This window comes from Thalassophryne amazonica, chromosome 18, assembly GCF_902500255.1.
Source record: "Thalassophryne amazonica chromosome 18, fThaAma1.1, whole genome shotgun sequence".
NCBI lineage: Eukaryota > Metazoa > Chordata > Actinopteri > Batrachoidiformes > Batrachoididae > Thalassophryne > Thalassophryne amazonica.
Genome location: NC_047120.1, coordinates 40,877,017 through 40,892,189, shown reverse-complemented (window position 1 = coordinate 40,892,189; position 15,173 = coordinate 40,877,017). Strand labels below are relative to the sequence as shown.

The 15,173-nt window shown below is 40.1% G+C and overlaps 1 protein-coding gene across 13 annotated transcripts in view; it reads right to left on the bottom strand.

Annotated features, from left to right (window-relative positions):
* LOC117531578 (ankyrin-3-like) overlaps positions 1-15,173 on the bottom strand; it is a 233,287-nt gene that overhangs the window by 95,086 nt on the left and 123,028 nt on the right. For all 13 annotated transcript variants that reach the window (XM_034194708.1, XM_034194695.1, XM_034194706.1 and 10 more), the window contains 8 exons: positions 11,861-11,959; positions 11,364-11,462; positions 8,974-9,171; positions 5,589-5,687; positions 4,892-4,990; positions 4,637-4,735; positions 1,482-1,577; positions 899-971 (listed from right to left, as the gene is read on the bottom strand). In XM_034194708.1, the coding sequence (XP_034050599.1) occupies positions 899-971; positions 1,482-1,577; positions 4,637-4,735; positions 4,892-4,990; positions 5,589-5,687; positions 8,974-9,171; positions 11,364-11,462; positions 11,861-11,959 (862 nt within the window). The remainder of the gene's footprint in view (positions 1-898; positions 972-1,481; positions 1,578-4,636; positions 4,736-4,891; positions 4,991-5,588; positions 5,688-8,973; positions 9,172-11,363; positions 11,463-11,860; positions 11,960-15,173) is intronic.

Below are 15,173 nucleotides of genomic sequence, written 5' to 3'. Positions count from 1 at the left end.
TTACTGTGCAATAGTTTTTTAGTGTGCAATTTTGGTGCTATATGAAATGTGCTGTTGCATACCCCAACCACCACGTGTGCTCACACTACCAGGGGCGGCGTTTGTGTTGCTGACGGACGACAATTTGAAGGAGCTAATTGACGGTGCTAATTCTTCTAACACACACACAAAAAACAAATCCACTCCATTGTAAGCTGTCTGAAGGCATGAAGAGCTGTTACGATGAAAAGCTGGAAAATTGTGACGCTGGGCTGAGGAACTACACAGTCTTTTTTTGTTCTTTTGGAAGTATACAAAGTCAGTGCACGGTATCACACACTACATTATTGCAATATTAAACTCCAATTTAAAGTTCGTGTTGGACTGTTAAGCACCAGTGGAACACCAAAGTCCCTTTTCTGTTGTTCATAAATTAATAAAATATCAAATGACAAGGATGTATTCTCGCTGTTATATAAAACAAATAATGATTTTTTTTTAATTCTTTCAATTGAACAAATATTTAATTCGTTGAAAGCTGGAATGTTCCATTCAACTCGGCCTCGTTGAATGGAACATTCCAGCTTTCACCTCATGAAATACTCATACCACTGAACTCATAAAGATTCATTATTTGTATAATTTGTCATAAGACGAAATTTGCTAAACAATGACAAACCGATTTGATTTGCCACATAAACTACTTCAGAGAATAGCAGCAGCAACATTTAAAATTCTACACTATCTGCTAATCTGTACTTTTTTTTTCTTTTTACACAAACTGTGCTTCATATTTGTCTTTCAGGACTGAGGTAATGTTTGCATGAGTATATTGTGACAGATGCAAACTAATACTTGCTGCTCGTTTACACACTGATCAGATGCAATAACAAGCAGTAGCCAGAATCTGAAACTGTACCTTCATCATCGGACATGTCAAGGACTTCATTCATGGTCTCTGGAACGTTCATCTTGTGCTTTTCTGTCGCAGTCTGCAATTAGAGACAAGTTGTTAAGCGGCTTTTGACGTGAACACAGACTTGACATGGATCCTACAGACTCTTGTCATTCCCAGCACAATACTCAAGGCTGAATATGACTATCATTGAAATACATGCAACTATGTTTTATTATTACTACTACTACTACTCCTGCATGAAAAAAAACTGAATTGAGATTATATATTCTAGTCAATAAGACTAACATTTTCAATACTGTACAAAGGTTTTAAGCATATTTACTGTGTCTAAAATATTTGCAAAAATAATGAAAAGCTACAAAATACTGAATGCATGTTTATAAATAAATAAGTAAAATGTCTTAATATCTTTGCCCATTAAGAAAACAGAATTTCTTTTGGGTGCTAAAATGTAATTTATAATAAACCTCTGATGTAAATCAGGTATTTTATAAATAATTTCATTATTGACTGATATAAAGCAACTGTCAATTTTGTAAGTGAAACATTAGTATGTGTGCAGCAGAATCAGAAAAACACACACCTGAGTGGTGAGAGACTCCTCAGTGACGACCTTGAGCGTGTCAACGACCGAAATGTAGCCAAGCCTCCGAGCAATGGATAGAGCGCTGTTCCCATTCTGGACAAGATAAATAAATAAATAATTGAATGAAGATACACACAAAATGCATGGTTATTAATGGGTATACAGTGCATCTGGACAGCATTCACAGTGCTTCACTTTTTCCACTTCTTGTTGTTACAGTCTTATTCCAAAATGGATGAAATTTATTTTTTCCTCTTCTAATTGTAAAACAATACCCCATAACAACCATGTGAAAAAAGTATATATATATATTTTAAGATTTTTGCAATTTGATTAGAAACAAAACAAAACAGTGAAATCACATGTACACAAGTATTTACAGCCTTTGCCAAGAAGCTCAAAATTGAGCTCAGATGCGTCCTGTTTCCACTGATCATCCTTGAGATGTTTCTACAACTTAACTGGAGTCCACCCGGGGTAAATTCAGTTGATTGGACATGATTTGGAAAGGCACACACCTGTCTACATATAAGGTCCCACAATTGACAGTGCATGTCAAAGCACAAACCAAGCATGAAGTCAAAGGAATTGTCTGTACACCTCCAAGACAGGATTGCCTTGAGGCATAAATCTGGGGAAGGGCACAGAAACATTTCTGCTGCTTTGAAGGTCCCAATGAGCACAGTGGCCTCCATCCTCTGTAAATGGAAGAAGTTTGGATCCAGCAAGACTCTTCCTAGAGCTGGCCGCCCATCTAAAGTGTGTGATCGGGAAGAAGGGACTTAATCAGGGAGGTGACCAAGAACCCGATGGGTCACTCTGTCAGCGCTCCAGCATTCCACTGTGGAGAGAGGAGAACCTTCCAGAAGGACAACCATGTCTACAGCAATGCAACAATCAGGCCTGTATGGCAGAGAGCCAGACAGAAGCCACTCCTTAGTAAAAGGCACATGGCAGCCCACCTGGAGTTTGCCAAAATGCACCTGAAAGGCTCTCACACCATGAGAAACAAAATTCTTTTGGTCTGATGAGACAAAGATTGAACTCTTTGGTGTGAATGCCAGGAGTCATGTTTGGAGGAAACTAGGCACCATCCCTACAGTGAAGCATGGTGATGGCAGCATCATGCTGTGGGGATGTTTTTCAATATCAAGAACTGGGAGACTAGTCAGGTTTGAGGGAAAGATGAATGCAGCAATGTACAGAGACATCCTGGATGAAAACCTGCTCCACAGTGCTACTGACCTCAGACTGGGGCAACAGCTCATCTTTCGGCATGACAATGACCCCAAGCACACAGCCAAGATATCAAAGGAGTGGCTTCAGGACAACTCTGTGAATTTCCTTGAGTGGTCCAGCCACAGCCCAGACCTGAATCTGATTAAACATCTCTGGAGAGATCTAAAAATGGTTGTGTACCAATGCTCCTCATCCAACTTGATGCAGCTTGAGAGGTGCTGCAAAGAGGAATGGGCAAAACTGCCCAAAGATAGGTGCACCAAGCTTATGGCATCATAATCAAGAAGACTTGAGGCTGTAATTGCTGCCAAAGGTGCATCAACAAAGTATTGAGCAAAGGATGTGAATACTTATGTACATGTGATTTCTTAGTTTTTTTTATTTGTAATAAATTTGCAAAAATTTCAAAAAGAAACTTTTTATGTTGTCATTATGGGGTGTTGTGAGTAGAACTTTGGGGGAAGAAATTATTTTAATCCATTTTGGAATAAGGCTGAAGGATAACAAAATGTGGAAAAAGAGAAGTGCTGTAAATACTTTCTGGATGCACTCTATGTACTTACACAATGTACTGCAAAAACTAAAATTTTTTTGTTAGGAATATTACTAATGTGTGTTTGAATATCAACTGATAAAATCATTATTTCCATTTTCTAAAGTGCTGCAGTCTAAAGTGTCTGAAATCACTTCTGTGGCAGAGGCTGAGTTTGCTGAGGCTTATTCTGGGTTGTGATGGTGGTAGACTCTCAGCTGAGGGCCTTTTGTATTTACTCGAAAATTATTACAGTTCCAGTCCTAAATCCTCTTCAGAGAATTGTCCACATACTAGTCTTGCATCTCTCCCACATCTTAACATATATTTTAGTGACTGAGTTGCTCGCTGTGTTGCTCGTTTCACAGTCATTCCAGCATCTCCATCCACATCAAGCTGTTTCCTTTTGAAAACAAGCTGAGCAAGTTGCGCAGTGGAATAAGCAGTTGGACTACCAATATGTAAACCATACTCGGTCCAACTACCTATGTCATTGGACAAGACACTTTATCTGCATTGTCTCAGTCCACCTAGCTGTAAATGGGTACAGACCTTTGGCTTGGGGAATAACCTGTGATGGACCGGTGTCCCATCCAGGAGGATTAATTCTCATCTCCTTCACACTACAGAATCCAAAAACACGCTCATTAGGGTCTGCTCCTTTCTCTGCCCCTGACCAAGGCAGTGTCTCTAAATCTGTGGCTGCCCACTGCTCCTCGTGCTTGGATTGTGTCTAACTGTAATTATTATAGGTTAAATGCAGAGGAGAAATTTCATTGTATGTACTGTACAATGAAAATACAGGCCCATCTTCTTCGATAAGCATCAGCACCAACGGGCCTCTATACAGCTTACTTCTCCTTTTGAAAACAAGACAAGGCTTTTCTCTGATGCACGACACGCTATGTTACACGTAGATTCTTGGACTGGTTTGATTGTCTCAATTTTGTTGCCAAATTTCCCAATATGCAAACCCATTTCCTTTTCAAATCTTACCACTGTAAAAGGATCAATAAGTATTCCATGCTGATTCTTCACATTCTGGTCAGTTATTTTTCTCTTCAATGGAATACTTTTGCTGACTGGTTACGTAAATGCAATGTGGTTAAAGGTAAGAACAGAAAGAAGCACGGCATCTCTGAGTAATTTAAAGCAAAATTCTGTCCTTTAGTTTCATTTATGACTGAGATCTGTGTCATGGGTAAGTTTTCTTGTTTTTTGGCAGGTGGCAAAGGTTATGAATTCTGACAAAAAGGGCCAATACAGCCTAGAGAATCATCCATCTTGTAAATAATTTGACATGAAATGAAATGAAAACTAAGTGGTCCCTGTGGCCACCACGGTGTGAGCGTAGTGTTCGCCTGTTGGTGTTTGTACTCACAGCGGTGAGCTCGTTGGGCGATGCTCCATGGTGCAGCAGCAGGTTGATGATGTGTGTGTGTCCCTGTTGTGCAGCCTGATGGAGAGGCGTGTAACCATTCTGCAGAGAAAAGACAGAAAGTGCGAAAAGGACGTGAAAAACACGGCAAACAAAACTATATTCACACAACTATAAAAAATAAACACACAATGGTATACCCACACAATCCGCAATACAAAGTCTCCATTAAAAAAAATAAACATACAAAGTGGTTACCTTGGTTTTTTTGTTGATCTTCGCTTGGTTTTTGAGCAGAAAATTGGCCATCTTCATGTTACCATAGTGACAAGCCACATGGAGAGGTGTGTAACCCATCTGATAAAGAAAAGCAACCAGCCTTTAAAGATTCATTAAACTGTGGCAAAAGTGCTGTTTTTACAATGTTGCATCCACAATAATACTTCAGAGAGTATTTTCATTTGATATAAACAGAAAGAGACATATCACAATAATATTTCAACATGTCCACAATTAAAATCAGACTATTAAGAACTACAGATGAGGACAAAATTACTAGCCCCCTATGAAAAAAATTATTTCTGTGTGCAATGTAAAATAATGTAAGCCTCCAAAATAAAACTAGGATATTCAGAAATTATGTGTTGAAAATTCCTTGCTCTGTTAAAAAAAAAAAAAAAAAAAAAAAAATTGGGACATTTTTGAAGAAAACATTAAATATTAAATTTCACAGGGAGCTACCAATTCTGTCCTCATGTGCATAATTTACTGATGAGTTAGAAGTCCTTTAAAATACATCCACAATGGCAGCACAAATGTAGTGATTTGATTTGAGTCATGTAAAAGAAAATTATGTAGCATATATGGAATCCCCTTCACTATATGCTGAACAAGGATGTAACAATCATATTTATATCTCCAGGTATGTCGAGAAGACATTGCTTAGTGGTAATACCTTAGTCTCAGGGTCGACAATGGCTCCCTGGTTGATTAAGACTTCTGCAACGTTGACTTTATCCTCTTGGGCAGCAAGGTGGAGGGGAGTCAAACCAGACTTTAGACAAAAATAAAGAGAGAAAGACCAATAAATATAGACAGACAGACAGAGGGACAGACACGGACTGAGTACAGACACATTATGTTTGTCATAGCAAAATGTGACGTCTGAGTCAGGGGTGTGAAATGAAAATTGTGATAGTTGAAGAAAATTTGCAGGGGGTCTCGGGGGGCGCAACCACCCAGGAGCCGGGGTCTAGGGCCTGCGGGGCTCCAGAAACCAAATTAATTTTGTATCTATTGACACATTTTCAGCATCTCCTGGAAGAAAAAATCTCAAAAGTGCATATTTAAATGATCCTAGATTCAACATTTCATTTGAACTGTCAATGATAATGTTGAAATAATAGAGTATGACATGGAAATAGGACCTGGAATGATTTTCCTTTTAATTTTAAACCAAATTATGCATTAATAAACTACATGAAATTCATGAAGACTGAAAAGACTGTTAAAGTATTTCAAAAAACACAGCTAAAGCTTGTAGAATATTTTGAAAATCATGGTAAAATATCAATAACATACCTTGTAGCAAAAAGTATAGTCACTTATATTCTTGTGTAAATTCCTGTAAATCCATTCAAAGACAGTGTCTTTTTTCTCAATGAAATAAAGTCTACATTAATAAAAAAAAGTCACATAATCTTGTCTGAAATCGCTTGAACAGCAAAATGTTTATTTTCCTGGGATAGAAAAATTCTCATGTTTCCTGGCGGCACAAGATGCAGTGAGCTTTTCCCGTTTCTTTTAGCTTTTGGATGTGTTCATAAAGACGACTTTAAATTCAAGCCAGCACCAATTCCACGGATTCTAGTCCTTATTAAACTTTTTAAAACTGTTTCTCGCTATCTTCCCTCTGTCCGACGTTGCTCCATGACAAAGACATGCCACAAAACTACTTTTAAAAACTTGATGGCTCTAAAAGTATGTGATGTCCACATGCTACTTGGTTGCTACTCATTGTAGCAACCAACCAGTCCTGCTTTACAACAACTGTCGTAACAGCCACGCTTTGAGTGAGGGATTTTCTCCGCGGAGTTCCACGGATCCGCAGACACTGATCTGTATCTGTTATACAGATCAGTGTCTAGGGATTTATAAAACTTGCACAATGTCGAAAAAAAAGAACGCTTTGCGATAAGCATTTTAAAAACTCTGTGACGATCGCGATTACAGAGTACAACACTAACACACACCCCCAGATGAAATCCACAGAATTCTTTGGATCCATGGAGTTTTCACAGCTCTGCTGAGTATAATGTGATAAAATTAAAAAACAAATTTAAACCCAAACTAGGTCTCATTACAATGTCACAAACTGAAACAACAACAACGATACACATTGGTGTAAGTTTTTCTAGGGATGGGAGGAACGTCTCTATCTGATACCTGGTAACAATCTGACTATAGGCTAAAAATAGACAACAAACCAACTTACCGCATCTTCCATTATCAAATGTTTAATACTGTATTTCATTGTATTGAAAAAGATATAACTGTGACACAATTGTGTGAGGTGATGTCTTTCATTAAGTTACTGTCTACAAATAATCATGGACACAAATAACTTTTCATCTTTAGGCTACTTATTTTTGTTCATGGATCATTTTATTAATTGCAGGATACTTTGCAGCCATGTAACAGTGGACTAGAGGAAGACAGAGACAGGTGCAACCATAAGCTGACTACTACAGATGAGGTCTTTTATGGGAAATATGAAAATGCCATTCAAATGAATTTCTTTTAACCAAAAATTATGTTTTCAAGTGGATCAAATTTTTGAATGAAGGGGGATGGTCCAAGTTAAAATCTATGGCGTGTATATGTGTGAGATCAAAGGTTTAAAAAAATGTCCATACCATGGCTGAAACCAAATACATGTCCTCAGTAAGGCCTCCTTCACACATAGTGCGAATTTGGCCGAATTATGGCGAAAGAGCGCGAAACAGTTTGAATCAGCGCATCACGAAACACTGCGCCGATGGCAGGTGTGCCCAATCACGGTGTGACGGTTCGTGCATGTGACGATGTCTTTCGAGCAGGAACACACAGCAGCTCGCACTGTGGGACGAGCTGAACTACGTCGCACTGCTGATGTGGACGAAAATAAAATAAAAGCCAGCTGTAAAATTAGTGAATATCGCTGGGTTGATATAAATAGTACATAAAAGGGGACGCAATATAGAACCCCGTGGTTAAATAACCCTGGTAAAAAAAAAAAATTGCCACTCACGGGATTTGAACCCACATGCTCTGATTACCAGACAAAAACTTTACCACTGTGCCACAATCACTGTCTCATAACAGGAGTGTGAAATGGTTAAAATCAACAAGCAGATAAAAGTATTTTCTAAAAAAAAGAAAGAAAAAAGTGCTGTGATAACTGACCAAACGGCATTTCATACGGCATATTTCTGCTGATATGTGACTGAAAGTGGCGTATTTGTCATACTGTTGGTCCTGTCATATGGTCCTGCAGCGCGATGCTCACTGTCCTGTCAGACAGACGTAACGATCAGATCGCCTGCTGCATGTCCACATGAACTGGCGGTCCGGTACAGTTGGAACAGCCTGTCAATGTGCGCACTCTCCAACCCGTCACAGAAGCGATATATATTTATTTCTATTTCGATGTGAGGACAGCAAGCATACACACGCCGTGTTTGCCAAAACAAGGTGCATGTTCTGCAGCTCTGATGTCCAAGACCAGAGTTGTCAACAGCTGCCACGCCCCGTCCATTCAGTGCCCAGACCAAGGTGTCACTCTGTGATCAGATGAGGGGTGCCTTGCGTGTGAGTGGGCATGTGAACCACACGTGTGCACATGTTTGGGGGGAGCGGGGGTAGAGTGGGGGAGCGCGTGACAAATGCACACATGCGGCACGTCAAATGTGCATTCAGCAACTCCACAGTTGCGGGTCACAAATTTTACATCCAGCTCGACAATGATTATCTGCTGACTATTTTCATGATGATAGTATGAATGGCCACACACTTTGTAAGTGCCAAACAAGCGGTGTTAGATGTTCATGTGTGTCAGCTGGAACTTGGCCGACACCTGCTGCGAGAGGGTTCTATGGGCTTGCACAGCGCACACTCTGTCTTTCAGCTGCTGGTGTGCGCAAACAATTGTAGCAACAGGTGTACGAGGCGTTTGAAGCAGCTACAAATTTACATGTTTTGCATACGATTCCTGCTTCATGCACACTTGGACCAAATTCGCACTATGTGTGAAGGGGCCCTAAGGCACAAAAAGTTGTAGCTTGCACACATTAATCTTCTACCTTATTGCCCACATTAACAGGAGCGTCCCGGGCGAGCAGCAGCGTCACCATGTCTACGTTGCCTTCTTGTGATGCGAGGTGCAGAGGAGTGATCCCCTGGCGTGTGACAGTATTGGTAAATGCGCCATACTCCAGTAGCGTGGTCGCTATCTCCATCTGATTCTTCTTAGCTGCAATGTGGAGTGGTGTGTAACCATTCTGAGAGCAGACACCAAACACAGAATTTGTTGTTAATACATCATCCAATTGAACACAGAACATTTCGAGTAAACAGATGAAGGAAAAAAAAGAGAATTTCTAGCAAAGATACAGCATTCATAAGAAAGATAATTACTAGTTGTGAGCAGTGATTAAAGTTTTCTGGGAATGACTAGATTTGCAGATGTGGAGGGTATTACTATTTATACCAGACAGAACTGTGCGGTTGACACTGTGCATCTGACTATGGACAAGAACTTTTAAAAAACTAATGACTGTGGGCACCAGTGTGGTATAGGTATGTTAACTGCTGTTTACGAGGTCTGTCAATAAAGTAACGGTCCTTTTTATTTTTTTCAAAAACTATATGGATTTCATTCATATGTTTTTACGTCAGACATGCTTGAAGAGCACGCCTTGGGAAGGAGTGGTCCCGCCCCCTCGTCGGATTTTCATTGTCTGGAAATGACGGAATGAAATGGACTTTTTTCCATCAGAATTTTTTCAGAAGCTGTTAGAGACTGGCACCTGGAAACCATTCGAAAAATTTATCTGGCTTTCGGTGAAAATTTTACGGGCTTCACAGAGAATAAGGTCTGTTACTATAGCGTTAAGGACCCCTTTAAGGTTGTGTGCTCTTTCTCTGGTTATCACAAGGGCTGGACATCAGCCATTTTCCAGCAGATTTTGTCATGGAAAGCCGCGCGGAGGCTTTGCGCGTAAAGACCGAATCGCTTTGGAAGCGAGACAAAGGAACACCTCCGTTTCGGCGTGTCAGAGGACAAGTTTGGACATGTCTATCTCGGCTTTCAATGCTTACCAGTCCAGTAAGTATCAGTGAAATTGTGGAGAGCTGGACATGTCCAAACTTGTCCTCTGACACGCCGAAACGGAGGTGTTCCTTTGTCTCGCTTCCAAAGCGAATCGGTCTTTACGCGCGAAGCCTCCGCGCGGCTTTCATTTGACAAAATCTCTTGTTAAAAGTGAAATCTGCCGGAAAATGGCTGATGTCCAGCCCTTGTGATAACCAGAGAAAGAGCACACGATGGTCTCGTATCCACAGAGCCATCCGTTTAGAAATGGTCCAGTGGCTTGTGCCGTGTCGGCGCAGCTCAGAGCGCGGCGCGCCGAGCATCCTTAAAGGGGTCCTTAACGCTGTAATAACAGACCTTATTCTCTGTGAAGCCCGTAAAATTTTCACCGAAAGCCAGATAAATTTTTCGAATGGTTTCTAGGTGCCAGTCTCTAACAGTTTCTGAAAAAATTCTGATGGAAAAAAAGTCCTTTTCATTCCGCCATTTCCAGACAATGAAAATCCAATGAGGGGGCGACCACTCCTTCCGAAGGCATGCTCAAAGGCGAATGACGTCACCGACAGGCGTTGAAAAACTCACACATGCGCACGAGGGTTCAAGCATGTCTGACGTAAAAACATATGAATCAAATCCATACAGTTTTTGAAAAAAATAAAAAGGACCGTTACTTTATTGACAGACCTCGTATGTTAACATTCAGTGTAACTACATAACTGCATATAGTAACATGAGCTATGGTTAGCATTTTTTCAACAGTCAAACACACCATGTCAACATCAAAATGACTGATATTCCACATCTGGAAATTCAGCAAAAGCCAAAAAACTTTCATATCTGAGCGGTGTTGTTATATGCATGTATAATATAACACAGGAATGAATTATATTGTTGAAGGTAGATAGGTTTTTACTGTAAAATATGCACATGCATACACAAGAGCTACAATACCTCAGGCTTTGCCATAATCCTTGGTGGTAAATTAAGTAAATTGTGATGAACTGAAATAACAAACTGGTCAACCTCTGTAAATGTGAAGTATTAAAAAACTGTTCAACATCTTAAACTATTTTAACAATTAAGATTTTGAATTTTACTGCTAAATCCAAGGTCTCTGCAAACGCTCGATTATTAAAGACTTTATCAGATGATGGTAGAGAGCATCCAGAGATTGTGAATTTCAGGGGCAAATTCTTTTGGATACTATTTGCGTGGCAGATGCATGTATCCAGTCAATCACCATGCATGGCTTAACATATCCATTAGGCCTCGGTGTAAATGTGTCTGTGTGGTGGAAATGAGGTCAGCCTGCACACCGCTAATTCATTAAGGAACATTCGATTGAAACCATCATCACACTCACTTTGAGTTAATGCTTACCTTTGCAGCAGCATGTGGAGAGGCACCCTGGTTGAGCAAGAGCAGCGCCACTTTCTGGTTATCATAGTGCGCCGCCACATGCAGTGGAGTTAGTCCACTCTGAACACATACATATGAAGCCTTGTTACATGGTGACGTACATAAAGTAAGAGGAGAGGTGAAAATTTTTCATGTGCAAGGTGTATTTCAGAACAGAATGAAGCTAACTACCATACACATTTCTAGGTACAGGCACTCACTGGAAAACAGAATTTAAAGTCATCATTCTCTCTTAAAGGGGTCATATAAAAAAATTTTAATGTATGCCAAAAGAATCCTTTAAAAAAAATGGATGTGACATATGTCACATATGTCAAAAACAAGCAGTTTTAGAAAAGCCTTGCGCAGTGTTAGGATGTTTACCATCAACCCACAAATATATACAACTGTGAAAGGTAGAACCAATTTTGCACAGTATGACCCCTTTAATAATGCAGCATTGCTTATAGGATAGTTACCTTCCCAGCTGCATCTGGCGACGCGTGTTTCTGAAGTAGTAGACTAGCAACCTCCAGCTTCCCGTACTTTGCTGCTACGTGCAAAGGAGTGAAGCCCTTCTGGGGAAAACAAACCACAACAGACAGCAATATTACAACAAATAAAGTTTAAACTTTTAAAAATTTGTCATCAGTTACCAGCTACCAGCACAAAATCATAAAACACAGAGTAATTTACAGGCCTATGACTCCAAAACAGAAGGAAGCAATTAGTTTGGGCTTAAAGATGATGAAACAATCAGAGTGGGTGTGGAATATGAAGCAGGCTTAATATCCTCCATAAAACAACACAAACCCATCACTGTGGTTCAAAGCCATTTCTATCCATATGCACCAGGTCTGTGCATTAGCACGTGTGTGTTGCTGTGTGACAATGTGTGAAAACTGGATTTTATTACACTACTACCTCATAAGGCCACAAAATAGAGATTTACACAGTGAGTAGATTAATTATGATGGTAGAATCCAGACTGGGTTCTTACATCAATGCCTCTGAATCCATCAGTAGAATATCCTTTTTTTTTTTTCTTACATCAGATTAGATCATGTCTACTTGATTGTATCAGGGCCACTGAAACATTAAGACTGTCAGCAATGCTTTAAACTCTGCACATTACTTTTACTGGCCACTCATGGTGAACCAGTAGTAACCCTGCTAAAAATCCCCAGTTTCCCCGACTTCTAGAAGGACAGTATGACTGTGATGGGATTTTATTAAAAATCTAACGAGTTTAGCATATAAAGCAGAGAATATGGGCTGAAACCCTCCCCAAAAACAGGGTTAGTGCAGTAATCATTTGTCACAACTATCATTTTGTTTTCTAAAGTGATTCTGTGTTTTTGGCCTGTAACCGCTTGAATCGAAATCTTTGCAGACCCTTCAGAAATTTGCCATACCAGGATATCAACAATTAATTCAAAGAATTCCAACAATATTCATACTAATACAGAGAGGGATAGATGGAGATATCTCTATACATCTCTATATAGAACTGTATATATTAAGCACTGAAAACTTCTGTATGACTGTCTTTACACGGGCTCTCTTCATGGGCTGCACATTACATCAGTTGTGAAGTATTAGCCATGGCACATTTCTTTTTAATAGCGATACTTCTTGTTTACAAACATTGACGTCACACGCATGCGCATTGACGTGGTTGGCAAAACGCGTGCAAATTGATACCATGAAAGAGAGAAAGTATGGCGTCTTCGAGTTCAGGAACCGATTCGGCGGTCTCTGAATATGTTCAAAACCTAAACAGTACCACAAGGTATTTCTATAAGCTAACCTACAACAAAGCCAACCATGCTAGTTAACAACCAGTTGACCAGTTTCATGACATCACGCAAAGTATTGCTATACATGCAACGTACATAAGTGTTCACACCCTTTGCTCAATGCGCAATTACAGCCTCAAGTCTTCTTGAATATGATGCCACAAACTTTCTTTGGACAGTTTTGTCCATTCCTGTTTGCAACACCTCTCATGCTCCATCGGGTTGATGGGGAGCGTCCGTGCACAACCACTTTCAGATCTCAAGGACATTGACAGAGTTGTCCTGAAAATATCTTTTGATATCTTGGCTGTGTGCTTAGGGTCATTGTCTTGTTGAAAGATGAAGCGTCAACTCACTCTGAGGTCAGTAGCACTCTGGAGCAGTTTTTCATCCAAGATGTCTCTGTACATTGCTGCATTCATCTTTCCCTCAATCCTGACTAGTCTCCCAGTTCCTGCTGCTGAAAAACATCCCCACAGCATGATGCTGCCACCACCATGCTTCACTGTAGGGATGATGCAAGGTTTCCTCCAAACATGGTGCATGGCATTCACACCAAAGAGTTCAATCTTTGTCTCATCAGACCACAGAATTTTGCTTCTCATGTTATGAGAGTCCTTCAAGTGCCTTTTGCCAAACTCCAGGTGGGCTGCCCTGTGCCTTTTACTAAGGAGTGGCTTCCGTCTGACCACTCTACCATACAGGCCTGATTGGTGAATTTCTGCAGAGATGGTTGTCCTTCTGGAAGATTCTCCTCTCTCCACAAAGGAATGTTGGAGCTCTGACAGAGTGACCAACGGGTTCTTGGTCACTTCTCTGTCAAAGGCCCCTCTCCCGATTGCTCAGTTTAGACATGTGCCCAGCTCTAGGAAGAGTCCTGGTGGATCGGAACTTCTTCCATTTATGGATGATGGAGGCCACTGTGCTCATTGAGACCTTCAAAGCAGCAGAAATGTTTCTGTACCCTTCCCCAGATTTGTGCCTCAAGACAATCCTGTCTTAGAGGTCTACAGACAATTCCCTTGACTTCATGCTTGGTTTGACTTCATGCTTGGTTTGTGCTCTGACATGCAATGTTCACTGTGGAACCTTATATGTAGACAGGAGTGATTTCCAAATCATGTCCAATCAACTGAATTTACCCCAGGTGGACTCCAGTTAAGCTGTAGAAACACCTCAAGGATGATGAGCAGAAACAGTATGTACCTGAGCTCAATTTTTGTTCTTCATGGAAAAGGCTGTGAATACTTATGTATGTGATTCCTTTTTTTAAATAAATTTGCCAAAAAAAAAAAAAAGTAGAATTTTGAGGAATAAAATGATTGTTATCCATTTTGGAATAAAGCTGTAACATAAAAAAATGTGAAAAAGTGTAGCAAGATGATTACTTTCTGGATGCACTGTACAGATAAGTTATCAGTGCGACTGTGGCTATATTTTTAAGGTGAAATACAATGGTCAGAAACATGAAGTTTGAACGTAACGGGGGAAAGAAAAATATCTGGAATGAGCCTGTCTATAGCAGATGTGCTTGTATAGAGTTAAAATAAAATCTGTCAGAAAAAAATAGAGCACAAAAAGGAATGAATTTCACATTACTTCATTGCCATAATCTGGTAAAGCATCTACACCTCCCTAAGGTCATTGCTGAATAAATGTACCGCATTACTCAAATGTTCTAGACACCCTAAAAGTTTTATACTATAGTAGTGTTTGACGCTGTTTTCTTCATTTGTGTGTTTGCACAAAATTAAACATGACATGTCCAAAGACTGTTGAGTAGAGAAGCTTGAATCTTCGACTGGACTGGGTTGCTTGACGTGAGAACGTTTCGCTTCTCTACAAGAGTCAAGACAGAAGTCAGACTACCAGAGCAAGAATTTTAGCTGAGGAAGCTTCTGCGATTCGAAGCGAAAAGTCCTCGCGTCAAGCAACCCAGTCCAGTCGAAGATTCAAGCTTCTCTACTATGGAAACCACCTGGACAACTGAGAG